At 48.0% G+C, this 27,647-nt stretch overlaps 2 protein-coding genes across 3 annotated transcripts; both read left to right on the top strand.

Moving 5' to 3' along the window:
- The first annotated feature begins 13 nt into the window (after positions 1-13).
- Positions 14-15,400, top strand: LOC127588510 (F-BAR and double SH3 domains protein 2-like). Of its 2 annotated transcripts, none has more exons than XM_052047264.1 (20): positions 14-348; positions 1,846-1,943; positions 3,297-3,342; positions 5,110-5,183; positions 5,975-6,119; positions 6,666-6,799; positions 7,404-7,458; positions 7,531-7,659; positions 8,474-8,596; positions 8,693-8,788; positions 11,128-11,244; positions 11,530-11,628; positions 11,927-12,079; positions 12,158-12,295; positions 12,427-12,510; positions 12,582-12,765; positions 13,074-13,303; positions 13,613-13,829; positions 13,910-13,974; positions 14,076-15,400. In XM_052047264.1, the coding sequence occupies exons 1-20, from the start codon at positions 328-330 to the stop codon at positions 14,157-14,159; spliced, it is 2,292 nt and encodes a 763-aa protein (XP_051903224.1). In that variant the 5' UTR covers positions 14-327; the 3' UTR covers positions 14,160-15,400. The 2 variants fall into 2 exon arrangements, with proteins under 2 accessions (XP_051903224.1, XP_051903223.1); XM_052047263.1 differs by lacking the exon at positions 14-348 and adding an exon at positions 1,319-1,419.
- rsf1b.1 (remodeling and spacing factor 1b, tandem duplicate 1) lies at positions 14,309-26,942 on the top strand. Its single transcript, XM_052047237.1, has 16 exons — positions 14,309-14,449; positions 16,288-16,506; positions 17,507-17,598; positions 17,706-17,798; positions 17,982-18,187; positions 18,258-18,355; positions 18,509-21,951; positions 23,278-23,562; positions 24,181-24,285; positions 24,386-24,465; positions 24,545-24,599; positions 24,669-24,846; positions 24,978-25,191; positions 25,673-25,881; positions 26,060-26,239; positions 26,377-26,942. The coding sequence occupies exons 2-16, from the start codon at positions 16,353-16,355 to the stop codon at positions 26,832-26,834; spliced, it is 5,850 nt and encodes a 1,949-aa protein (XP_051903197.1). The 5' UTR covers positions 14,309-14,449; positions 16,288-16,352; the 3' UTR covers positions 26,835-26,942.
- The last annotated feature ends 705 nt before the right edge of the window (positions 26,943-27,647 follow it).

Genomic DNA, 27,647 nt, shown 5'->3' with positions numbered 1-27,647 from the left:
TGATAATGATGATTATTTTTATTTTGACACGCAACGCGGAAGTAGCACGTTCAAGCTCACGTTTTATTTTTGAAGACAAACACGGAAGTAGTTTAAGTCATCACGTTCGCTTGATGCGATATCTGGTGGGTCTGCTCCCCGGGACCACAAGCAATAGCACTGTTTTCATCAGCGGGACTCTGGCTCACTTTTTAACGGACTGACAACCGTGGCCGCCCGGGAGTATCATTCTTCTTTTTCAACCCCAGTCGTCGTCGAAGCACTTGGACCATTTTCCCCAATAAACTTTCGGACTCTTTTGTGTAGTTTTTATGTCCAGAAAGAAGGATGCAACCCCCACCGAGAAAGGTGAGATTTTCCCCGAACAGTTTGTGTGTAGCCTTGGAAGCTAACATCACTCGACGAAGTGGTGCAAACTTAATGGTTGCCGGACCACGACGAAAACGCCACTTTTTCTTTCACATTTTACTGACTTAAATATCTTAGTTTTACGTATACTAAGAATTTAATTGCCTCCCCCAAAGCGAAGAATACTTATTAAAAGCTTATGTGCCACAATTGTAGTGGATGCAGGTCCGTTTGATGTGCCGCCGTACCCATTCGAATTAAATGACATTCTGAACTGCACCCAAACGTCACTTTTCCGTTCTTTTTTATCCGTATTTTACTAGGATTTTCACGATTAACGTCACAGAGGTGTTACATCGGCGCACAGGTTGTTCATTAAAGCGGTTTTTAAGATTAAGTAAATATCACTTCTCTTCACTCGACCTCCGGACTAAAAACTAGCGGACGGTTGCCAGATCGAATCGATAGCCGTTTATGTGTGTGTGCGTGTCCGCGTGTGTGCGTGTGTAAAAACAAGTGACTGTCGCTCTTTATCCAAATAGACATTGTATTTTTGTCCCGGCCGAATTTGAGAGTGGATCCAACTTGAATGCATACGTGTTGCAGTAAGCCCTGTTCTTGATTTACGAGTATCTGAAGTTGTGCGTTCGTAAATAATCTCGATCTTCTTATAGTGTTGAAAATCCAAACAATACAGTCATTTAAAACATGTTAAGTCGGTATAAATTGGGTCCACAGTTAACGACGGGGTGTACGCAAGTCGGAACGCACCTGTATAGACAAGTCAAGGGCGTACATAACAAATTAGGTCGGATTCCCCCCAGCAACCTACCTCTTGGATGAGCTCCAAGAGAAAGTGATAGAAATCAAATAATAATAATATATAAATTATGTCATATATATAAATAAATAATTTGACATGGCGATCGACTAGTTAGCATGTCCGCCTCACAGTACAGGGTTTGAGTCCGGGTCCCGGCCTTCCTGTGTGGATTTTGCATGTTCTCCGCCTGCCTGCGTGGGTCTTGTCCGGGTACTCCGGTTTCCTCTAATATTCCAAAAACATGCAGGGTAGGTTAATTGAACACTTTATTCTCCCTAGGTGTGTGTGTGAATAGTTGTTTGTCTTACGCTCAAACACAGTCGAAAATAATTGTGAGGGAGCATGCATTTTTGAGAATACTACATAAGATAATCTGACATAACTTGAACTCTGTGGCATTGTAAAGTGAAGTCAAGGGTGGGACTGCAGTTTGTCTTTGGCAAAGTTTCAAGGCACTCGAATACTGTTTTGGGACCTATTGAAGTTGTGAAGTGATTTTATGCAGTGTGTCCCTACAAAACAAGCGAAAGTTCAGTTTTATTGTTGGTGGAATTTGCTAAGCTTTGCAATTATGAAGCAATTTCTTCTTGTTCCTATTCTTTTGTTAATAAAGTGTTATTTAAACAATAATAATAATAATTTTTAAAAAAACACATTGTCATCACCTTCTGCAGGTCCGGGTCACCCAAGAGCTGAAACACACTCACAGCGAGCAGCTAAGCAGACTGCACGTCAAACACCAGGCTGAGTGTGACCTCCTGGAAGACCTGAGGTAAGCACGTGTCCAACACCAGATTTGATGTTTAAAAAAAAACTGCCAACAACGTCAGAAGAAGAAGTAAAAACCAGTAAATGTACACTTTTGCGTCCTTCACAGAGTGAGGACCTCCTGTGTTTGACTTTTGACAAGCTCACATAAACACGAGACGCTTTGTCTAAGTGTTAGAGCAGCAGACGGTATTGTTCCCCAAAATGTAATACAGAACTTGATAAGTCCGAGGTTGCGGTCGTGTTTTTGCCACTTCCTGTCTGTGGCCGTCGGCGCAGCTCTGAACCTTTCAGCAGCTGGGCGTCAAGACATGGGACAGCCGCCAGATGTTCCCATCGCCGACAGAGCGGGCAGGAAGCTCCCAGGAAGTCACGGCAGATCATTTGGAGGCACGGCGGTCGAGTCCGGACATGTTTACTGGCTTTGTGACGGTTTTTGCTGCGCTCCGCTTTTCCCACCTGGGGTGCTGACCTCTTCTCTTAACGTCTAACTATAAATTGCACCCGGGGGGCTCCACAGCTTTGTTCCTCGGCTTGTAAATCAGCTCAAATGCGATGGAATGCATTTTTCTTTTTTCTCAGCCGATGCTTTGTTTTTGGAGTCGTCAAATGAAGCGCTTGGAAATTCTACAGTCGCAGGGAGAGGCAAGAGAGACCTGAGATCGAGTATACATATTAGGGACCGACCGATTTATGATTTCTTTTTTTTTTTAAGCCCATTACTGTATTTGGCAGAATAACATAGACGATTAAAATAACAAATTAACTCATTTTTTGGTCCCTTACAACAATGAAGACCTGTATTGAAAGCAGAACATTTGACTGTTTTGCAATGCTTTTCCTTTAATATTTGTTCAAATTTAAAATGGAGAGAAAAAGCAACCTTTTTTTTTTTCGTTGGCGGTGGGGGATGCTTCAAGGTCATGTTGTAAAACAAAATCTGCAAAAAATAAGCTGATGTTGGGAAATAGTGAAACATTACTTTAATTTGACTCTTTGCTGTCAAACTAAACCTAAAACAACGAGAATTTATGTGTTGCTTTGCCTTAAATCCGTTGAGCCGGATGCTAACACTCACTGCAAAATGCTAACAAATAGCATCAGACAGCATATATGTGGTGCGGTTAGAAGGCCATCGATACTTGAACACAAATGATGCAGCAACTAATGAAGACAGACAATACAACACTCACACCCGTGATGGGTTTTATTTTATTTTTTTCCCCATTGTGTAAAACAACTCATAAAACTGCAGCTTACTTTGTTATCTTTTTTTAATCATTTATTTTTGTTTACATTTATTCATTTAATTTTTCGCGTCAACTTGGATTTTATAATTCACATTTGTCTTTTGCAGGACTTTTAGCCAAAAAAGGGCATCTGTCGAGCGGGACTACGCCCAGGTAAGGAAACGGCCTTTCACGTTGTAAATCTTTATTGCCCTCTTATCTGTTTATGATATTTAGGCGTCGCAATAGTGCGGTGGTTGCGGAAATGTCTTGTTCTCGTATGTGGTCAGGAAGACGCAATTTCCATCAGCTGTCCATCAGATGTTGTTTTGTAGCCACAGCTTCCAGAAGGACGTCAGTCGGACGTCTGAAAAAAAAAAATCCTTTGGCGGTGTTGTGGCGTTGCAGCCCCGTGAGGAATGTCCCGCACCGCTGTGAAGGAGAGGGGCCACGTCTGCAGTCCGCCTAGCAACCCCGAGATGGGTTCTTGCCAATTTGTCCGAGGCACTTCCTCTGCCTTGTCCTCTGTTTGCCCGCCCATCTGAGCCATTACGCAAAAACTGTCCGATTTTCACCGACATGTTTACGGACGGTGAGGATTTTCGAAATAGTTTGTACTGTGTTTTGTTGTAAACCGCAGCACCTCGGGTTGCCGTTGAATGGACTTAGGTTCCAGATCGGTCAGCTCTTGTATGAGTGCATGGATCGGCCAAACGTTACTCCATTTTGCTGTTAGCATATGTGGAAAAGGTTTATCGGCTCTGAGCATCAGCTTCCTTTCTGTACCACTGGTCTTGTTAAATTCCTATTTCAGGTTTAAATGTGACAAGAGGTGTTGGGATATCGGGGAATGCAAATTGAGGTCATCTAATTTTGCGATGAAGCTTAGCGCTGAGCCCCAGCTGCCTTTCTTATTCTGTTGCCCTTCATATAATATCAAAAATGGAACGTTTGAGCGTCCAGATTCCCGAAAATGTAAGCCCATGTTGCCTTTTTGAAAGCCGTCTGTCTGCCTCCTCCGTTCCTCCGTGACTCATTCCATCTTTGGAAGGATGCAGCCTGCACTCTGGGACGCTTGCGGACGTCTCTGGAGAAAAGAACAATGTGCAGAAATGAAGCGTAGCGAGCGTGTTGTTGGCAGGTCCCGCAAAGGGATATGAAATATAAGTTGTTTGTTTATGGAAGCATCTCAAAATGGATGATGGATGATATTTTCATCCGTCGCCAAAGAGTGAGGGCGTTTTTTTTTTTTTTTTTACAAGCATGAAAGATGTACTTGTGCTGTAATCACCTGGCTACTCTTATTTTGAGATTGGTATCTCACACCTGCAAGCTTCTTTCGCCAACGCCGGCGATTGCTATTCACGTCATAGCCAGCGTTGAAAATGGCCGTCTCTGTTTGGGCTCTTCCTCCGCCGAGCGCTCCCATTCACGAGTCGCCGCCAGGCCAGTCCAGTTGCGCGTGGCTCCCCACAATGGGCCGGTTTGTCGCCACTCTCCGGCCTTGGCACCGGGACCCCCACGGACCAATCGGGTTCAGGGACATCTTTGCCACCTCGGGACCACATTAGCCAACATTCTGCGGGATTGAAGTCAGCTAAAAAGTCACAAGTGATGCAAATGAAAGTGGTGCTCGTCCCAGTGACACTGCTTGGACCTCATTCGTACGACGGTGCCTTGCGTCTCTTTGCGTGTTTACTGTGTGAAGCTATTTCTGCCCGGGTTAACCTCACTGTTTGCGGAGGTGCAGCATTTTAAAATATCTTTTCAGGGCTCCGTTTGGTGTCTTGAGATCTAAGTCTCTCGATGCGAGCCCCTTTCTAATAGGTGAAAGAGTTCAAGTCTATGGCAATTTGTCACGTCCATCTGGAAGGTTGCTAAAAAAAAAAAAGTGCGTTGGTGTTAAAGTGGAACATGTTGTCCACACTTTTTGTCCTCCAGGCCCTGCAGAAGTTGGCCAATCAGTACCTCAAAAGAGAATGGCCCGACAGCCTGTCAGAGGAAGCGGATCACAGGTAAGATAAAAACACTCCGGGTGGGGGGGGGGTTAAACAACAAATTTTGCAAGTTTTACTGTCGTCTTGCTCGAACTGGCCCGACTGTTCAAGGATAAGAGATTGGATCATTTTATGGTGCTCAACCTTTGGAGGATTTACAGTAATCTTTTCTCCGCAATTTCTGACACCTTTGTAACAGGTTGTCATTATTTGACCCGGACAACATTCGGAGATTTTGTGATATTTTGTATCACAGCTTTTGGAATTTTTGAGGTATTTGCAATCATTTAGTTTGAAGCTGTCGATATTTATGGAATTTACAGCAGTCTCGTTTGTAAGCAGTGTTTTTTTTTCATTACAGTAAGGTTTATTTGTTAATGTTAGGCAAGTTTGTTGATATACTGTCCATGAATTATTTTTGCAACTGCTTACATTTACCGCCTAAGTTTACAAACTCAATTTTCCCATGTTCAGGCTTTAGGAAGGCCTGCTCAGAAGCACTTTGAAGTTGGCAAATAATTGAAGCAATGTTTTTATTCATGCCTCCAGGCTTTAAGACCTTTCCTTAAATTGAACCTCTTTAACTTTTAATTGAAGACCTCCAGCTCTGTTGCTTTCCTCTGTGGGCGCGCGATGCAGATCAGGTGTCGACTCTTGCACGTCATGAAACTCTGCACTTTTCCTCTGTTGCTCCATTTAGGCCACACATTTCAGCCATCCCCGGGTGCGCAAGACCCATTCCACTGTTGCTTCAGCTGTGTAAAACAACCTTGTGTGTGTGTGTCTGTGTGTGCGCGCTCTTGGCGCAGGAACATGTATTGCGTATGGAGGGCGTATCTGGAGGGTACTGTCCAGGTTACCCAATCAAGGATCGGTGCCTGCGACAACTACAAAGTGCAAGTTGCAGAGCCGGCAAAAACGGCCCGGCTGCAGAAGGAGCAGCAGCTGCGTAAGGTAACGCCGAGGGTTCAGAAACTCGCCATCCCCGGCTCGGGTTTCTCTCACTTGTTACACAAGCGCGACCGTTTGGACAGTCCCTGCGCGCCATTTAGGTCAGCCGAGGAGCGCATCTCTGTCGTCTTGTTAAAGCGTCTCTGTAACTGATATACTTAGTCTTTATTAGACTGGGTTTACACTACATGGTTCAAGTGACTCAGTTGAGATTCTGTTTTAGCCGTTGACCCCCCCGTCCCCCCTCCAGTTCCAGCAAATGCAGCTGCGGAAAAGTTGTTACTGGCCACCGCAGAATTGGAGTCGACCATTCTTTCGTTTTCCATATTTTCTATTGCACATAATTTATGTATTACGTAGATGTTAACTGCACCTTTTGTTTTTGCGGCCCGATATGATGAACAGGAAAAAAAAAAACCATAATGTCATCCTGTCATTCAAATTTGTGCCAACCGAGATCGAATCCAGCGTTATTTTGACAGGCTGCGAGTTTCTGCAATTTGTATCAAAATGTTTTTTTAAAATCCCGCCATCTTGTGCGCTTGCCAGTGCATCGAGCGGCTGATGAGCATTCAGGCCGAGTTGCAGGACTCCGTCAAAGACCTGACCAAGAGCAGGAAGAAGTACCAGGAGGCGGAGACCATGGCGCAGGCCGTGCGGGAGAAGGCCGAGCTGGAAGCCAAGTAAGAGTCGATTCTTGTGCTAACCAAAACAGCAGCAAGTAAGCAGTCCGCCACATGTGTGCAATCCCCTGCCACCAAACAAAACAACTCACATAATGACAGCTGATAATAATAAAGGATTTCAATTCCGCTGTCACGTAACATGATTTGCAATATGAAGTTACCATTGTTTTCATATTATTCCAGAAATGCCTCCCGCATTTGCAGCTGAGTAAATAAACACCCTCCAGGGTGCCATTTACATAAATACACTGTTAGCTAATGTTACCGTCAAAAGATTCACAGGGAGGGAATTAACGAGCTGAAACAATAGCCTCTCATATGATTGCTGAAAGAGCTTCTTGTCTGAAATGTAATGTTAGCGGTTAGCGTCCTAGCGAGGCACCCGCGGGACCAAACCTGCTCCGACGTCAACATTATGACACCACACATGGAAAACTAACTAATAAACCGTTAATGACTCTCTGGCCGCCCCAGCTGACACTGGCTCATAAATCACACCGAGCCGCACCGCTCGATGGCCCGAACCTGTTCAAGATTTACGCTTCTTGTGTGAAAATTGCTCGGTCGGCAGAAGTTTTGTCTTTCTGGCTGGTCTGTCCAGGTCCAAGCTTAGCCTCTTCCAGTCCAGATCGAGTCTGCAAAGGGCAACTGTCAAGGTATGGATGAGCCACTTGCAAAGGATGCGAGAGACGCGCTCGGCGTTTTCTTAGCCCATTCCTGCGTTCCAGCTCAAAGCCAAGCGGAGCGAATGCAACTCCAAAGCCACCCACTGCCGCAACGACTACCTGCTCACGTTAGGGGCCGCCAACGCTCACCAGCAGCGCTACTACGACACCGACCTCAGCGACTGTCTCAAGGTGCAATGCGCATCCTGGGGAATTTTTTTTAATTGTTCTGCGTATTTATTGATAATGGTAATAGAATTAAAAAAAAAAACAATGACCATTATTCCAGATCTCAATATGACGTGTTGTCCTCGGAGTCGATTTCTTAGCATGTCCATGGTGGCAACTTCATTGTCCTTTTGTCGATTACAAAGGGCGGAACGGCGCTGGCGACCTGTTTGGAAACTCTGCTTGACGACAGTTTGCACAGCGATCATAATTTCATTCATTCATTTTCCAAGCCGCTTGATCCTCACTAGGGTCGCGGGGGGTGCTGGAGCCCATCCCAGCCGTCTCCGGGCAGTAGGCGGGGGACACCCTGAATCGGTTGCCAGCCAATCGCAGGGCACACAGAGACGAACAACCATCCAAGCTCACATTCACACCTAGGGACAATTTAGAGCGTCCAATCAGCCTACATGCATGTTTTTGGAATGTGGGAGGAAACCGGAGCACCCGGAGAAAACCCACGCAGGCCCGGGGAGAACATGCAAACTCCACACAGGGAGGCCGGAGCTGGAATCGAACCCGGTACCTCTGCACTGTGAAGCCGACGTGCTAACCACTGGACTACCGGGCCGCCCGATCATAATTTGCACTTGGCTAAAATTTGTTGTCACCCGTTTACCAGAAAGTATGTCCACACGACATGGTATCAGTGCGCAGTAGACTCTTGTATTTAGCAGTCGTCGTAGTAATATTTTTGAGTACCACTATAGGTGTATTTCGGGAATGAAACACATTAAATAAAGTGTGAGTTTTTTAAAATTCATTTTGGGATGCGCAGGTGCTGGATGGTCGGATTCATGAGCAGGTGAAGGATTATCTGGTGTCGCTGTGTCAGACGGAGCTGGAGAGCTACCAGGCCGTGCACGATGTCTTCGCCAAGCTCCTGGACAACTCCAAGGGGGTAAGAAGTCTCCACCCCTCCATGCCTCCTGGCTGTGAATGACTTGGTGAGCGCCGACATGGCAACCGATTGGAATCTTTCAAATATGGACGGCAGGTTCTGCAGGAGTTCCATCAGCAGATGTTTGTGCAGAAGAATTCCGTTTTCCAGAAAGCCGCTGACTTCTCGTACCAGCCCATCGACACGGATACGGTAAAGACCCGCCGCAAAACCACTTTGGTCGATTAATTAACTCATAAACCAAATTTCCCATTTCGATGAAGCACCGTTGGGGGTAATACCATCCAGGGTCCAAATTGAGTGTAACTTTTATATAACTGTTTCTTGGCTTGAATAACAACAAGGGAGGGGTAATAAATGTCAGGTATCAAATGAAATCAACCGCAAATGTCAAAGCTAACCCACAAGAGACAGGTAGCCACTTAGCGGCTATCTAGAAGCTACCGTAGCCGTCTGCAACTTCTTTCAGTGTGCTGCAATTCTTAATTTTTGGGGTATTTTGGCAAAAGCATGTCGCAGACATGTTATGAAACAACTGGGGGAAGAAATGCGTTGTATGTCTCCTTGAAACCGATGCAGGTACCGCCGTATTTGTAAAGTGAGTGATGAGGCAATATTTGCTCCTTATTTAATGCGTTATTTTTTTTGACATCCTTAAACCGATCGCGTGGCGGCACAAGGATGTTTTACAGACGGCCCCATAGAGCACTCAATGATCGCATGTGAAAGCAGCGACGCGGACTTTGATCACTTTGCAAACATGCAGTGTTTGCGCTCGTTGCAGGCGCCCCCCCGCTTTTAATGACGCGGTTTGGTGCTCAGGCGGACGAGGACAAAAATAACAGCTCATTCTTTCGGACCACGCCAACCGATTTCTCCAGTCATCAAACCCAGCAGAAAAGCATGACGAGCTTAAAGCAGTCGTAAGGGACAATTATGCCCCCCCCCCCCTGCCTACCCGCTTCTCCTACATAGTAAATACAAATGGACAATTACTTTCAACACAACTGGAACATAGTCAGGTGTTGACGTCCACAACTGCATTGCGTGTTTGTTACGCTTGTGTGACTACCTCCGAAGGCGGAATATTGCCGGGTCAACTTGAGTTTTTCTCCATTCCAGACGATTACGTTGAACGGAACGAGGCAGGAAAAGTGAAATTACAGTTTTAAACTTCACACCCGTGTCCCAGCATTACCGAATGCCAATGAGACGATTTAATTAAAAAAAAAAAAACTTGACAGCAAGGAGAGTGTTGAAATCGAACCTGATGCCTACTTTTAGTGAGCTCATTTGCATGAGTGAAAAGGCAGTTCTCTGCCTTAATCAAACTGCTCCCAGCCCAGCCATTTTCATCTTGCAACAAGTGATAACGCAATATAACAGAGAGAGTGGAGCAATGTCGACTTTTTTTATCTTTGATAAAGTTATAATTAACATTGAACACATTATGTAAGTCCCGCTTCTGATAGTCCCGACAAAGGTCAAAAATTGTCCGGACGACTTGACCCCGGACCCCTCTGTGGCCTGCGTGCTTTGATGTAATGTATATTAATTGATGTCTCTCACATACACGCACACGCACACACACACCACACACACACACGCACACGTACATCCTCCCTGGTGGCGCTCTGCCCTCAGCAAACACTGCACAATTTGTCCAGGCTGCAAACGGCGGCGTTGTTTTCGTTGGACGTCCCAACAAGTGGCCGCCTGTTCCCTAAAGAAAACATGAATGGTGGACACAAAAATCCCGGCCACCCCTTCCCTCCCCTGGCCACGCCGCCGCTGGCCAGACGGAGGGATCCGGTAAAAAGAGGCGAAAGAGGGAGGGAGGGGCAGGAGGTGGGCCGGGCCCTGTGAACAGCCCATGTGTGAAAAGGAGCCATTGTGAGTGGGCCTCATCAGAGTGCGCTGACACCCCAACATCACCCTGACACACACACACACACACACACACACACACACACACATGCCGTCATGAGGAAACATGTTAATGCAGGTTTTGTGTTGTCGTTGCTCTTAAGCATTTACAAACCTGATCATGTTGATGATCGTGGTGGTCCCTTCCTGTTTAAATGCCAGATAACAGCTGCTTGGCACGTCACTCAGTCGCCCACTATTTCCATCACACTGACGTGTTCTCGGAAGGAATGTGCAGAGTTGGTGCTCCACGGCAGCACTCCTCTTTGTCACGATCCCTCATCTGTTTTGTTTTGTTTTTTTTAGTCCTTCCGTCAGACGTTTGTCATCCCCACAAAGCAAACAATCTTTTTAGCATAATGACCTGTTCATGTTTCCTAGAACACAGTAGTCAGGATTCTTAAATCACTGTGTGGCGGGCACCTCAAAATCCGGATTTCCACAATTTGAAAGCGTTTTAGGTTCTAATTTGACGGACTCAATGTTATCGTTACACCCTTGAATCGTTTCATTTTCCCATGTATTGAAAAAAAATATCTAATCTTCTTTTGTGGAGAGATACCCACCCTTGCCTATAAATATGTTTTGGATCTGTCCCCCCCTAGGTGACGCATCTGCTAAAAGAGAGCGGCACGGCGGAGGATCACAGCCTGGACAAGGAAGCCCGCAAATGGGCCAGTCGAGTGGCCCGAGAGTACAAAACTATCATCCACACACAACGGGTGAGACCCAGCGCTTAAAATAGTACCGTTGAGGTTAGTTTGATATCTCGCAAAGGACAAACAGTGACAATTTGCTCGTGGGAGGAGCACGATGGGATTTTATAGTATTGCTCTCACACTAAAACTCAGAGCCAAGTGATCACTGACCTAATCTGGGAATTTTTTTTTTTTTCCCGCAACACTTGTATCAAACAGTAACCAGTAAATGAGTCACACTCTTGTAAGCGTACACGATGGAGCCATTGTTGGTTTCAGCTCTTATTTTGAATTTGTGTTTGTGTTCAGGTCTTGGACGAATTTGGGGCTCAGGGGAACTCTGAGCAGAACGCAGGAGAGCTGGAGGCCAAGATGGAAGTGGCGAGGCAGAGTCTGCGGAGGGCAGAGGTAACCGAGTGAAGAGCGTGCGCGTGTATGTGTGTGTGTGTGTGTGTGGGTCAGTGCGCCTGTCAACACGACACCAAAGCGCCACCTGCTGGTTGACGTGTACAATCACACACTGAAAAGGATTAAAAAAAACACATTGATTTTGTTAAAATATTAGGTTGAGGCAGTGCCAATCAATTATTTTCTATTACAACTCCTCAGGAAGAAGAAAACATTTAGCGTCCTCTTATCTCATCATTATAAATAGTATCATGAAGTGAAAGAGATGTTATCAAATTTTTGTGTGCCGCTCTGCTAGACGGTAAAGGCGAAGGCAGAGGCCCGTCTGGATCTGCTGAGGCAAGCGGGCGTCGGGGTGGAAATGTGGCTAAAGAGCGCCATGAACCAGGTGATGGAGGATCTGGAGAACGAGCGCTGGAACAACCTCAGTGGCCACGATCCCTCGCTCTCCGTAAGACTTGTCCAAGCCCCATCTTTCACACTTTTTAATGGTGAGCGGTGGCTCAACGTGTCGGTCTCATTCCGGAAGGGAACGGCCGACTTGGAGCGCGAGGAGGACGAGGAGGAGACGGAGGACAGCGGCGAAGTATTGGACGACAGCAGCTCCAGCCCCTCCAGCACGTTGAAAAATTACCCCCTCACCTGCAAAGTGCTCTACTCCTACAAGGTTGGGAGCCCTCGTCTTAACTTGGGGTCGCCAACCTTCGTTACGGGACAATTAGACATACATGTACAACCTTCAAAGAAACAGTACCAATCATCCAGGCCTCCCGTTTATCCGAGCAATGTTGTCTTCAGGCCTCTCAGCCAGATGAACTGACCATCGAGGAGCAGGAAATCTTGGAGGTCATCGATGACGGTGACATGGAGGACTGGGTGAAGGTAAGGTTTTGTAGTTGTTCGAGCCTATTCAAGGCCTGTTTCGTCATCTTTGACCCCATTTTTCTCCCCAGGCCAGAAACCGTAGCGGCCAGGTCGGCTACGTCCCGGAGAAGTACCTGCAGCTGCCGTCCTCCAACAGCCTGCTGAGCATGCTGCAGTCCTTGGCCGCGCTGGACGCTCGCTCGCACTCCTCCAGCAACTCCACCGAACCCGAAACCGAGCTTCCCACCGGCTCTGTCAACGGAGACTCCAGCGGTAGGGTGTCCTCAAAGACCCTTTTGTCCTGCCTGTACAGACCTGAACCCCTCGCTTAGATAGACATAAAAATGACCACTGTGATGTATGTAATAGTTGTGGGATTCTGTTGAGAAATTACAGCCACCATCAATCAATGTCATTTAGAACACAAACCAAAATTCACAAAGAGTAGCTATCATAATACAATTCCAAGCTACATTTTGAGCTGACAATATCCTTCAGCTCTTAAACCCATAACTACGATAACATCTGAAACGGCACCGCTAACCATTTTTTTTAACGTGGCTTTACGATATATTCCACAGTGTCGTTCGCCAAGGCGCTGTACGACTACGCCGGCCAGACGGACGATGAGCTCTCCTTCCCCGAGGGCGCCATCATCCGCATCTTGAGCCGGGAAACCCACGAGGATGACGGCTTCTGGGAGGGCGAGTTCAACGGCGTCGTGGGCGTATTCCCCGCCGTCCTGGTAGAGGACCTGGCCGGCAGCGCAGGCGAAAGCGGTGCCGGGCAGAGAGACGGCGGAAGCATTCAGGTAGAAAGGAAACGCTTGGATTTGATTGTTATCCCTCATTCAGGTGGTTGTAATTGAGGATAAGTGTCACAAGATGGCGGCAAAGCACATAAAACGGAGAGGATCATCAATCCAAAGAAAAAGGAATTTGCCTTGGCCACAGCATAAAAACAGCAAATAGCTGAGTTTTCAGAATCCCCCAGCCCCACCGCACCCCACCGCCCCCTACAAGCAAATCAACAGATTAAAAAATGCTGAATTGAAAGTCACCTTTTAGTTTCATGCCCAACTTTTGCTGAGTTGTTTTTTTTTTTCTCCTTCATGTCTCAGTCTTCCCCCTGCACGCCTGCCCACTGTGAGCGCTCCCCTTGCAGCCCCTTCCACGTGGGGCCGCTCCACAGCAGCCCCCTGCAGACGCCCACCACCTCGTCCTCACCGCAGTCCAGCCCCTGCAGCGTCGCCGCCTCGCCCATCGGACAGCCGCCCGCCTATCACAACGGGCACCACCGGCCACCGCCCGCAACGCCACACAAGAGCCCCTTCCACAGTACGTCTTATCATATAGCTAAGTCGCCGAACCGAAATGCTCAAACGCACTCTACTAAATGTGGATTTGTGTCACTCGAGGTCCGGCGCAAGGCTCCCCGCAGCCTCCCAAATACCCAGAGAGCGCATCTGGCAACATTCGACCTGTGAGTAATCTCAGCTCCTTTTCCGTTGATTCCATCCACTCATATCATGTGTCTCATTTATTATTTGCGAGACAAACAGGACATTTTTCTTCGCCCCCCAGGTCCGAGCTGCTCCGCCTCCCCCCAAGCAGCACCCCAGGGGGCAGGTGAAGCGGAGAGAGGAGGTGGAGATCACGCTGGTGTGAAGTGGACATGGGACGCCCCCTAGAGGACGCCTCTCACTGCCAGTGCTTTTGCCGGAATGAAAAACAAACGTGCCTTTCTCGCCTTCGAAACCAACACCTCTCCATTTTCATTTGAACACTCTTTCGTTTCATGTGAGAAAATGGCCGACGACCTGTCAGAGTCTGCAGTTGTCTGCACTGTAATGTCACATTGGTTTAAGGAGGGGCGGGGTCCGAGGCTGGTCCTGAATCCCCACCCCCCACCCCCACCTCCACCTCCAACACTAAAAGAAGGGAAAAGTGGCAATGATGTGAGTAGGATTTTTATTTCTTTAAAGAATGTCACTCTCCCTGTTTACATTGTGCTTTGTTTAAAACAAATGGAACATTTCTAACCCCCCTTTAATCTTCACATCTGACCTTTCTTGTAAAAATAGCCCCCCACTCCACCCAAAGCGCCCAAGTTTCAGTTAGTGTTATTGAGAAAGCGTTCAAATCCCAGGTCACCAAGTTCTGTTTGAAAGGCGAAAGCGGAAAATGCCGATTCTTCTGTTTAGACCCCTGAGGAGGAAATTTAGCAGGTGTGAAAGATGCCTTTTTGCTCATGAATGGTAGGGAGCGATCCTGTTGTAAAATGTATAGCGCGTCACACAATGAAGCACTTTTTCATGTCTTCGTCGTCGTTCAGTATTTTGATTGTCAACATTTCTCCTGTTTTGTTTACCAGCTGTATTTGGTATGAATACTTTTGTCATATTGCGTTATTTAGCCTTAAATAGCCGCTTTAAATGTCTTATAGAGAAGCTATCGTTGTTTAAAATAGTTTACAGAGAGCTTGGATATGGATATCCATACAAATTATTAGTACAATTTGTATTCTTTTATTTCCGTTTTTAGACTTTAGGATTAAAACAAAATGATTTAGTTCCACTCGATCTGCGTGGTGAGTAAAAAAAAAAAAAGGATATCCGTCAGCCACGTTGCTGTTTTCTTGTTGATCTCCTTGAGATCTGAATGACATCAAACTTATTTTTGAAGTTTGCGTTTACCCTCATGTATTGAAATAAGGAAAAAAAAAAGAGAAAAGTATCTTTTCCCTGTTTAGAGAAGTAACACGCTACTTTTTCCACGTTTGGTTCCGCTGTGTTCACCAAGTTAGTGCTGCAGTGACTGCCAAGCGTCATATTTACACACACAAGTGGATGTTTTACAGTATTTATTGTGTACAAATAAATGTGAAATAAAGAATAGCTTCAATAGTGGATCGGTGGTTTTTACTTCTTCTGTTTGTCAGCAGGATTCACATTGACCTCATGATTTGTGTTTTCATTCATTGTAATACAAGACATCATCATTTATGTAGCGCTTTCACAACAGCTGCAGCTGTAACAAAGCGCTTGAGGGAACATTTGACATAAAATAATACAACGGAACAGAACGTAAAACATTGACAATATCGTAGGACTATTCCTACACGTGCCTAGTTGTTTGAAGCGGTTATATATTTAAAATATCGATGTTCAAATGGTTCATTATTTATTATTTTATCAATATACTTCAATGTTCAAATATGTTTTTTTTAAACTAGGTGAGAACGCTCACGCTAAACATTGCTACATATAGGCGAGAAAGCAAAATTGCGGTCTTTTCAGGTGGAACGCAACGCTGACTCTAGGAGTGCGATCGTGGACACTTGTTTGTGCAGGAACTGCATCGTCAAACAGAGCAAGCCATTTTCTGCACTTCAGATTGATCAACTGTTTTGTAAATAAGAAATAACACATTCGACTGACCAATTACTGTACTTCAATTTGTGGAAAAAAATGGATAGCAGGTTTTGGCCCAATGCCAGCGGTCGAATAAATGAGTACTTATTATTATTGCAGTGTATTATTAAGTAACTGATGGCGTAGTGATACACACACTTGGTTCCTACTCAGTGAGGATGTGGATGTGGGCACCATTTGAGGGGGTAGTCTGCCTTTCCCCCGAGGTCAACTGGGATAGGCTCCAGGAACTACCGGAACCCTCTTTGAGACAACCGTTGTTGAAAATGGATGCAATGGAAAGTGATTATTATTAGTATTGTGTACATTCTGTTAAGGACTTGCTTTGTCTTCCATCTTCCTGTGCTTTATTTTGTCACCAGCGGAAGTCCCGTTGGGCGTCCCCCGGACGCTTACGCTCTTGACAGGTTGGTGTGGAGGGAAAAAGATGGCTGCTTCGGCGGCAACGGCGAGTTGCCCCCCTGCACTGTGTCCCAATTACGCCGTCATTTGCTCCTTTCTGGAGCGCTACGGTGCGCAGCTGGACCTGCCAGAGCTCACCTTCCCGCAGCTGGAGCGATACCTGCGGGACACATCCTCAGGTAGGGCTCGGGAAAGGAACCGGGGAGGGGGAGGAGGCAAGAGGAGAGACTTCATCGCTGCTACAAAGCTAACTGGGCGAGCTCCGTTAGCATCGCTGTGTTATTGTGCGCTTCTCTCACCTTTACCTCCCCACTAATGCATATTTAACGAAAGCGAGGTCTTACAATAGAGATTACATGTGTGTTCACATGCAAGGACGTGGTTATTTTCATGTTGATTTACCGAATTGACCGCGTGTTTGTTTGACTTTTTACGCTTTTGATTACCCCCTCCGCTTTGCAAGCCTTTATTCGCCGCTCCTGAACACAACACACTGCTAACTCGCCCGTTTAATCCCTTTTCCGGGTTGCTGCGGTGATGCACATTGACGGACAGTGTCGTGGGCGTTGAAACGGTCTCCCGGGGTGTTTAAATGCCAGCGAAGGAAGCAGAAAGGCGTACTTTAATCACTGTTGAAAGACTAAATTAAAGTGCTGCTTTAACCCTTTACCTGCGCGAGTTCCGGTGCGTTCTGTCAAATTAAACGTAGTCGTTGACGTTTGGCAAGAACGCATTAAAAGTGCTTCCGGTGTTCCAGCTCATTGTGGTGCATTGTTGTGTTTTGCGACGGAAGGCGAACTACGAGAGGGTTTTATGTTTAGCTTTCAATACTTCGTAATTTTAATATTTTTTAAAATAAACGTTCTTTTGGCGGGACTCACAAATATCGGAGTATAGTTTGTGAAGCTAATCAATTTATTATTTTAACTTTGTCAATAACAATGTGACATCAATATAGCTTAATAAAATACGGTCATCTTTTAAACATTTGAAATTGTCGTTCTTTTTTTTCGCCTTTTAGTTCTGAATTAATAAACACATTATCACATTTCACATTCACAAATAATCGGTGGATATTCCTTATTGTTATTTTTAACCTTACTGTATTGTCCTTTAGAATTTAGATCTGTGTAGCAATCTGTGAAATCTGAATTGTTTTTCAAAATGTTTATTGTTTAGTTCCCAAGTTGCTAGTTGACCTTCATGTCAAGTTGCTGAGAAAGATTGGGAAGTCGGTGTCAGCAGACAGATGGGAAAAGAATCTTGTCAAGGTAAAATAAATAAAAATAAGCCAGTCTTACAATGATGTGAAAACAAGTTTAAAAAAATAAATTAATTAACTGCGAGAAGAATCTAATTTTTGTTGTTGTTGCTGCAGATATGTCAAGAGTTCAACACGGCATGGGCGTGGGAGCTGGAAGAAAAGGGCTACAGGAGCATGACAGTGGACAGCAAGACAGCCATCCTTAAAGTAAACACACACACAATTCCACCCAAAACACATCCTCAGCATAAAATGTCAAGTGATGCATTCCATAGTTTTATTGCCACCATACATTTTAATTCATATTTTCGTTTTTTTTTAATTGTAGTCCCAAAAGGAAACCAAACTGCAATGATACAAAGTCCAACATGTCTTCCTTTGCCTGTGTAGTATCTGTGCGAGTGTCAGTTTGATGACAACCTGAAGTTCAAGAATACCATCAATGAGGAGGACCCGGACAAGATGCGTCTGCAGCCCATCGGCCGCGACAAGGACGGCCAGATGTACTGGTTCCAGCTGGACCAGGACGACAACGTCCGCCTCTATGTGGAGGAGCAGGACGACCTGGACGGCGCTTCGTGGAAGTGCATCGCCAGGTACGAAGAAGAGGAGGAGGAAGAGGCGATGATTAGTGGATGCTGATGCTCCTTTGGTTCCTTCTCGTAGAGATCGCAGCGACTTGGCGCAAGTGGTGGCTCTGCTCAAGACACACATTGATCCCGAGCTCTTGAAGAGAGAGACTAAGAGTGAAAAGGATCAAGCAGGTATACATCTTAGGATTATGATCGATGATGGAAAAATCCGAATCGGAAAATATTAAAATGTAGATCAAGCGTTGGCCATTTTGTTTGAACACGAGTCTTCTTCTCGCTGCTATCAACTTGACAACAAACTAACCTAAGCTTTTTTTTTTTCAGATGGCGTAAAGAAAGATGAGAGCTCATCAGACGAGGACATCAAAGACCCCACCCAGGCGGCCTTGCAGGTGTCACCAAAGACGGAGAGCAACGGAAAATTGGATCACACCGATGAGCTCAAATCGGAGACGTCCGAGATCAAATTGGCAGTGAACGGCATAACGGAAGCGATGACCCAGAAGCCGGCCAATCACGGTTTAGTCAACGAAACCCCGACGATCAAAGAAGAGCCCAAGGAGACGGTCGAAGCCAGGGCGGAGACGCAGGGCGGGGAGCCCGCTCCCAAGCACAACAGCGTCGACGAGATCCAGCAGATGAAGAACGAGCAGCAAGCCAAGATCCCTCTGAAGAAAAGAGGCATGAAGTTCGCGCCGGCGTTGCAGCTAAAGGACAACGTCAAACCCAAGCCCGTCTGCGGGGAGACACGCGGCGGGAAAGAGCAAATCAACGGTGAAGTTCGGCCCACGTCGGAGACGTGCCTCCACCCCCGTTTGAGTGAACATGAATCGGGATCCACAAAGGGGCAGAAAGAACACTGCCATGCGGAGAAGGTCACGGCTTCGCCCGTCGACGAGGAAAAAGCTGAAGGAACAGAGAAGGCGACGAAGGAAGCCGACGATAAATTATCCGAACTCGAACGAGACGGGAATTTAAAAGAGCTCAAGCGAGGAGACAAAAAAGCTGCGTTGTCTTTGGAGGACAACGTGAACGCGTCGGAAAAAATGGACGCCGCCGTCAAGAACGAGGAGAAATCAAATCACGAGGTCACGGCCGCAGACTGCACCTCAAAAGATACAGAAAAGGCGAAAGGAAAACCACTCTGCGTGGACGCCCCAACCGAAGGAACAAGGAAAGCCGGAAATAACACGAGCGAGAGCGAAACGGAGAAGTTGCAACCCGCTGAGGAGGAGACGCGCAAGAACAACGCCGTGAGCCGAAAGGACGAGTCGCAAAAGGAGGCGGCGCAAAACTTGACCGTCATTCAAAAGGCAGACAAGCCCGCAAGCCAGAAAGCTCCAGAATCGCCCGAGTCGTCGGTCATCAAAAAGACCAGCGCGGCGGACGTGCGTCAAGAGATGGCCGCCAGCCAAGACGTGAAACCCAACGGCGCTTCGGTAACTAACTCCGAAAAGCCGATCGAGTCGGAAGCCACAAAAGACGAGCTCCGTCGTGACGCCGTCCAGGCGGACCACTCGCCGTCCAAACCTGCAGAAGAAGCCGCGAACGCCGCCAAAGCCGACCGGGGCGAATCAAAACGGGACGACCGGCCTGCAACGCTCCCGCCGAAAACGTCGGAAAACGCAGCTGCCGTAGAACCGGCGTGGCCGTCGGCGGAAAACAACAAGGAGGACGACACCAACGAGAGGCTTGACTGTCAAGTGGACGAAAGCCCGCCGGAGTTCACAAACGATACATTCTCCCAAAATGATAAAAAAGAGCCCCCTGGTGAATCCAAAACGATAAAACACACGACCGAAGAGCGTATCATCAAAACCGTCCTGGTTTTAAGCAAACATGAGGACGACCAGCCCAAGCAAGAGGTCGAAAACGGCAACCGACCTCCGCCGGACGCCAATCTTACATGTCAAGAAAGCCAAAAGGATTCGACGATGGATAAATGTTCCAAAGCCGATACGGCGTCGACGAAAGATGCTCCTGAAGGATCCGAAACGGCGAAACAAGACGCTGAAGTGACGCCCCAAGAGGATCACGTGAAGGCGTCGTCGGAAACCAGCGAGCAGGTAGTCGTCGGTGAGGTCACGCCAAGCAAAAACGAGGTCGCCGAGAACCGGAATGAGTCGCGACGCGGCGACCTGAAATGTCAAAAGGATTCCGCGAGGGATCAACTCTGCGAAAGGGATCAAAAGACGGAGAACGATTTCGCTGGCGGATTGAAAATGGCAAAACACGCTGATGACAAGGCGACAGAAGGATGCGACCGCGACGTCGTTCGCAAAGCGCAACGTGATGACAAACTTCAATGTCGGTATCCCGTCACGGATGAAGAACTCTCCAAAACGGCGGCGAACGAGACTCCCGATGAACTCGAATCGGTGAAAACGATTGACCAAAACGTGACCGAAGAACTCGATGACAAAGCGAAAAAACAGCCAATAGAAGACACGAGGAAGAGCAGAGAACCTGTCGCCGCCGGTGAGGCATCCGAAAAGAAAAACGAGGAGGCGGAAATGGAAAAAGTCAAAACGATCGACCCTGCCGATGGCGCCAAAATGATAAAACCCGCCGATGAAAAAGCGACGGTCGAGCTTGCCGGCAAGTCCCCAGCCGAAGCCGAGCGAGCCGAAGTCGCGAGTGACGCACCGAAAGGCAAAAACGAGGAAGACGAGCCCAAGGGTCCGCCCGACGAGAAGCTCAAATGTCAGAAGGATTCCAAAACGGAAAAAATTTTCCAAAGCAACGCCGCGCCAGAGGAAACCCCCCCTCATGAATCGGAAACACCCCAACCCGATGACCTAAAGGTCATCAAACGACCGGAAGATGGCGAGGCGAAAACCGCCCGCCGAGCTCTGCCAGAAACGAAGCTTAAATGTCAAGAAAGTGAAAAGGATCCAACGATGGACAAAGCGTGTCCGGAAGACGTTCCCAAAAACGGCGAAACGATCGATCCGAAATCCACTGACCAAAAGGCGCTCCAAGGACGCGACTCCGAGCTTCTGGCGGCAACGGAGCGATCGGAAGACAAAAGCGAGGCATCGAAAAGAAAAAACGAAGAAAGCGAGTCCAAGGAAACCAGCAGCGTCAAGCGGGACCGTCACGAAATGAAAACCGAGTCCATCGTGGAAAAACTCGCCCCAAGCAATCACGCAAAGGAGAGCGACGAGGTGGCTCAAAGCAGAAACGAGCAAAACGAGTCGGAGACTCGGCCCGACGCACCGCGTCAAAGCGAAAAAGCTTCCACGCCGCCTCAACTCGGTCCCAAAGACGGCGAATCCAAAACGCCGAAGCCCGACCGCCGAACGGCGACCGGAGAACGCGACGGCCAAGAAGCGGCCGCCGAGAGCAAAAGCGAGCGAGACGAGTCCAAGAAAGAAACGGGAAACGGCGGCCGAGCTCGGTCGGAGAAAAGCGCCGCTCGGCCGGAGAAAAGCGCCGCCCGCGGGGGTGTCAAAAGCGCCGCCCGCCGGCGCTGGGTGAAACTTCAGCGGCAGGCGAAGCAGGGCGACTCCGAGTCGGACACCAACGCGGGTGGCGGCGGCGGCGGCGTGTCCTTGAGACGATCGCCCAGGATATCCAGACCCACGCAGAAGGTGGCGGAGGTCCAAGACAACAAGGTCGAGAAGCCTCGGGAGGGGGAGGGGGAGGAGGAGGAGGAAGAGAAGGCAGAAGAAGAAGAAGAAGAAGAGGAGGAGGGAAAGGTGAAAGTCATTGTGAGGAAGCCCAGAGAGAAGAAAGTGGATCAAGATGGTCAGGCCAAACCAAAGGTGAGTTTTCCTCCGCGCTTCCTTCGACCTTCTTTCTTACCATACGGTTCGAAAAAGGAATCTGCTCACGTAGTCCGATTTCTTAGCAGGAATTAAATTCGGCACCCCTCGTATGAAGTCGCGCCTCTCTGTTGGAATCCATGTTGTTAGTGTAAGCCAGTGGTTCTTAACCCGGGTTCCATCGAACCCCCCTGGGGGGTTCGGTAAGTCGCGCTCAGGGCTTCGACGGAGCCTCTGCCATGCAGGGTGAGACACGCGCGACTCGACGTGTTCATTAGTTATGACACGCCCGCTTGGCTGTCGCCGGCTGCTGCAGATGATCACATGACATTGCTTGTCCAATCAGAGCTGCGGGAAAGTTAGTTCGCTCCGTAGTCGACGTGTGACTGTCGTGATGGTACGTCGACCAATTTAAAAAAATAAAAGTATACTTATCTCTTCAAATTGTATTTACTTTTTTTCTGTTTTCAATAAATGCATTTTTAAAAAAATATCTTGAATTTATATAGAAAAAAAAGTATTCATTTTTCACTCATAAAGGGTTTGGTGAATATGCATATGGGCGGCCCGGTAGCCCAGTGGTTAGCACGTCGGCTTCACAGTGCAGAGGTACCGGGTTCGATTCCAGCTCCGGCCTCCCTGTGTGGAGTTTGCATGTTCTCCCCGGGCCTGCGTGGGTTTTCTCCGGGTATTCCGGTTTCCTACCGCGCGTCGGCTTCACAGTGCAGAGGTACCGGGTTCGATTCCAGCTCCGGCCTCCCTGTGTGGAGTTTGCATGTTCTCCCCGTGCCTGCATGGGTTTTCTCTGGGTGCTCCGGTTTCCTCCCACAGTCCAAAAACATGCATGGCAGGCTGATTGAACACTCTAAATTGTCCCTAGGTGTGAGTGTGAGTGCGGATGGTTGTTCGTCTCTGTGTGCCCTGCGATTGGCTGGCAACCGATTCAGGGTGTCCCCCGCCTACTGCCCGAAGACAGCTGGGATAGGCTCCAGCACCCCCCCGCGACCCTAGTGAGGATCAAGCGGTTAGGAAGATGAATGAATGAATATGCATATTTTGGTACCTCTAAAAAGGTTAAGGACCACTGGCGGAAGCAGTGCAGCAGAAACGCGCGCTAAATTGGCAAGTGCTTCTCACTCTCTCTTTAAAAAAAAAAAAAATATATATATATATATATATATATATATATAATATACACACACACACACAGGTACCTGTGTATATATATTTTTTTTAATGGCTGGGGGTGGGGGGGGGGGGACTCAATCACCCAGCCCTGCCATTTCTCCCCTTGACCGATTTGATCATGTTCTTTGGTGTCAAAAGGGGCGAAAGCGGCGAAAGGCGCGCTGGTCCAACATGCGCACCCGCCACAAAAGGAAAGGCTCCGAGGAGGACGACGACGACGACAGCGACGGGGAGGCCAGCGAGTACGAGGAGAGCGAGGAAGAAGAGGACGACAGCGACGAGGACTACAAGGTGGAGCGAGGAGCCAAGAGGCGCCGACACAACCGGGAGCGCCGCGATTCCGACTCGTCGGCGTCCTCCGATGACCTGCCGCCCAACGACGACCCCTGCAAACACTGCGGGCTTCCCAACCACCCGGAACTGGCGAGTACAAAACAAACAAACAAAAAAAAAAAACAGCCGCTTTGTGACAGTGTCGCCCTTCTTTCGAAACCATAGCAACCAATTGCGTTCTGAGCTAAATCGTCTCACTGACATCATTTTTTTTTTCATATTACAAAAAAAAAACTACATCACATTCATTCATCTTCCGTACCGCTCGATCCTCACTAGGGTCGCGGGGGGTGCTGTAACCCATCCCAGCCGTCTCCGGGCAGTAGGCGGGGGACACCCTGAATCGGTTGCCAGCCAATCGCAGGGCACACATAGACGAACAACCATCCACGCTCGCACTCACACCTAGGGACAAGTTGGAGTGTTCAATCAGCCTGCCACGCATGTTTTTGGAATGTGGGAGGAAACCGGAGCACCCGGAGAAAACCCACGCAGGCCCGGGGAGAACATGCAAACTCCACACAGGGAGGCCGGAGCTGGAATCGAACCCGGTACCTCTGCACTGTGAAGCCCACGTGCTAACCACTGGACTACCGGGCCGCACTACATCACACTATAATGAATAATTTAGACTTTACAAAATAACACATTTGACAAGTCAAATTTCAAGATTCATTTTAATGTTTTTTTTTGGGGGGGGGTGCACAGATCTTACTGTGCGATTCGTGCGACAGCGGCTACCACACGGCTTGCCTCAGGCCGCCCCTCATGATCATCCCCGACGGCGAGTGGTTCTGCCCGCCCTGCCAACACGTACGTGTTCCAAGACACACAACGCTGTGCGAGGAGCTTTCCCCCATTTTTTTTCCCGTCTTGTTTCTTTCCACTAAAAACCGCTTGCCTTCCTCTATAGAAAAACTTGTGCGACAAACTGGAAGAGCAGCTGCTAAACCTCGACGCCGCCTTGAAGAAGAAACAGCGTGCGGAAAGAAGGTGACGCCCCGCCGCGCGTTTGCCAAAACTGATTCTCGGAAGCGTCGCTGATGCTCTTCTTTTCTTTCGCCTTTCCCAGGAAAGAGCGTCTCATTTACGTCGGAATCAGCGTGGAAAACATCATCGCGCCCTCGGTGAGCGTGCGATAAGGACACCGAGCTCGTGGCTGTGACCGCGGCTTGAATTCTTTCTTTTTGTCTCAGGTGGTGTTGGAAGAGGAGAAGCAGGAGGTGATTGTGAAGGAGAAGGAGGTCAAGCGGCGTAAGAGCTGGGGGCGACGCTCCACCAGGGCCAAGAAGAACATCAGCTACAGGTTCGATGAGTTCGACGAGGCCATCGAGGAGGCCATCGAAGAGGACGTCAAAGAAGCCGGCGGAGGAGGTGAGCTGCCCCCGCGTCGCACGCGGCGAGTGCCGAAACTTATTTGGACACGGAGAGTTTTTACGAATGACATCATCGGGAGTCCCCCAAACGCGGTCCGTCGGAAAACGTGTCGTGTGCACGGCGAACAGGAGCGGGACGCGGCAAAGACATGGCCAACATCACGGGGAGCAGGGGGAAGGATATGGCCACCATCATCCAGTCGGAGGACGGCAAGGAGAACGGTCGGCCGCCTCGGCCCAACGCCGGCCAGCGCAAGAAGAAGCGGCGGCGCCTCAACGACCTGGACAGCGAAAGCACCGCGGACGACGACGAGAGCGAGGACGAGTTCTGCCTCAGTGAAAGGTAAAGTGGGCTAAGCACGCAAAACCGTTTTTAGAATGGGAGGGGAAATAAACATGAGGTGGGGGGGGAGTGCGCCCCGAGGGGTGGGGGTGCGCCCCTGTGTGTTCATGTTTGTGTGAACACAACAACACATCTGTCCCGACAATTGTCCTCTAACCGGATGTCTGTTGCAGTACCAAGACTGACCTGCGAGAGGCAGCATGGTGACATCAGAAAATACAATGACTTGGCGAGGAAAAAAATCGCTTTGATTGCAAGAAATGAAAATGATCAGTATCCGTGTATCACATTTAAGTAATATTGAACAGGTTTATAAGTTCGGTGGAAAACATTTTCAGAGCAGATCAGGGAGGTAAAAAAAAATAAAAAATCCCTCTTAACACACCACAGGATGATCACTCAGGACAATCTGCGCCTTTTATTGAAAAGCAGGGGAAAATTCTCACTTTTGTCCCGCTTTTCATGATGCGTTTCCTTGCAGCTCAGAGGAAGACTTTGTGGTGTCGGACAACGGAACGGCAGTCGAGACGGACTCCAACGGCAGCGACGACGGCAAGCGGCACTCGTCCAAGCCGCGCAGCAAGAATTCGCCGAAGCGACGATGCAGCTCCCGAAAGCGGCGGAGACCGAAAGGCTACTCGGACGACGAGGAAGTGGAGACGGATGAGGAAGACGAAGAAGAGGAAATCGGTACGAGCCGCTCTCCGTTCGATATAAAGCACGATATATTGTTTATATGGTGCTTTCGCAAGTCACACGGTCCATCGCGCCGCGTTTGAAACCGAGCGCGTGCCATAAATGGAAAAGCCCCTTTTTGTATATCGTCACCGGATAAGGATGCCGTTTGAACCCTTGTGTACTTCCGCAGCGAGCCAAGGTTCCAGCGAGTACAGCGACAGCGACCTGGATGTAAGCAGGCGGCGCTCGCGGCGAAGTCACAAGGCTCAGGTCAACTACTGCGAGACGTCCGAGTCGGAAGGATCCCAGGCCGGAACCAATCGGGAGAAAACCAAACTCAGACGATTCCTGGACACCTCAGAAAGCGAAGGTAATACGGCGGTGAAAATGTCAAACAATTTATTTACTCACCGGAGACGACCGGTGACGAATAAAACAAAAGGTCTCAAAAAATAGCAGGCATGGGGCGAATATAAATTTTTTATATATTTTTTTGGTCTCCCCCAGCGAGCTTCTCCAGAGATTCCGAGGATGGCTCCAGGGACCGCCCGCCCAAACGGCGAGTTGACTCATCGGAAGAAGACGGGGAAAGGGGGTCGTCAAAGCAGCATCGCCGTCGTCTGGCCCTGAAACGCCGGAGAGCGTCGGAAGAGGAAGTAGACTCGGACGATGACTCGGACGAATCCTCCTCCTCTGAGGAGGACCGGCCCGTGCGGAAAAGGGTCAACCGCATCGACTCGGATGACGATGACGAGGAGGAGGAGGTGAAGCCAAAGGAGAAGAAGGCCGCCGAGGGCAAGACAGTTGAGGAGAAGGTTTCCGAGGAGAAGCCCAGAGAGGAGGCCAAGGGGAGCAACCAATTGGACTGCAACAACGGACAGCCCGCCAAAGAGGACGAAGACGAAGACGACCTGCTGGGTGTCATGGACCTCGTGGACTACGTCTGCAATAATGAACAATTGTAAAAACATTTTTAAAAAACAACAAAAGTGTACGATTTCATTTTTTGTGCTCTTGTATTTTTATATTCCTGTTATTATTCTTATTATTGTACCCTCTTCATGCCAATGTGTCACCTGTTCTCCACGTGGTTCCGCGCCTCCCGTTTCCAGTTCTCATTCCACGAGGAAATGGTGAAAAAACACAACACTATTCCCTAGTTTTTATACGCTAATATTCAAAAGGTGTCATACATATATGTGAAGGTGTGAATGTAAACATGCTGATATGAAATGATAGATGACTAGTTTTTTTGTATATTGTACACAAAATATTTTAACTGCCGTCTGCATCTGTTTGTGTGTTTTTTTTTTTTACATTTTGAGTAAAACGGTCGCAATTATGCTATCGAGTCTTATCATGTTCATATATCTATATATATATACTGTATATTTCTTCCAGTCAACTATTCCAATTCAAGCCCAATTGTTATCCTAGGTGCCCTCCTCCTGCCGTGGCACCATGCCCAAAAATTCCAAAACAAAAGCAGAGATTTTTAGTTTAGGGTTCGAATTGTAATGCCTTTGTCGGGGGGGTGGATAAGCATGTACTCTATGTACATGATTTTGTTTGTGGCCTGGCAAAAAAAAAATGTTGAGGATTATTTTATTTGTACAAACTTTTTAAAAACATAAATAACCAACTTCGTTTTGTTTTCTATTGTCTTCCTGTTTAATGTTTTTTTAAATATGTATAAATATAATAGTACCTCGTTTTCAAATTGCATGGTGGGGCCGGGTGAAAATGCTTTCTTAGGGGTCCGTATGCGGACCAAACAT

This window comes from Hippocampus zosterae, chromosome 16, assembly GCF_025434085.1.
Source record: "Hippocampus zosterae strain Florida chromosome 16, ASM2543408v3, whole genome shotgun sequence".
Classification (NCBI taxonomy): domain Eukaryota; kingdom Metazoa; phylum Chordata; class Actinopteri; order Syngnathiformes; family Syngnathidae; genus Hippocampus; species Hippocampus zosterae.
Note: the sequence above shows the minus strand (reverse complement) of the source record. Positions and strands in the feature narration are given on the sequence as shown.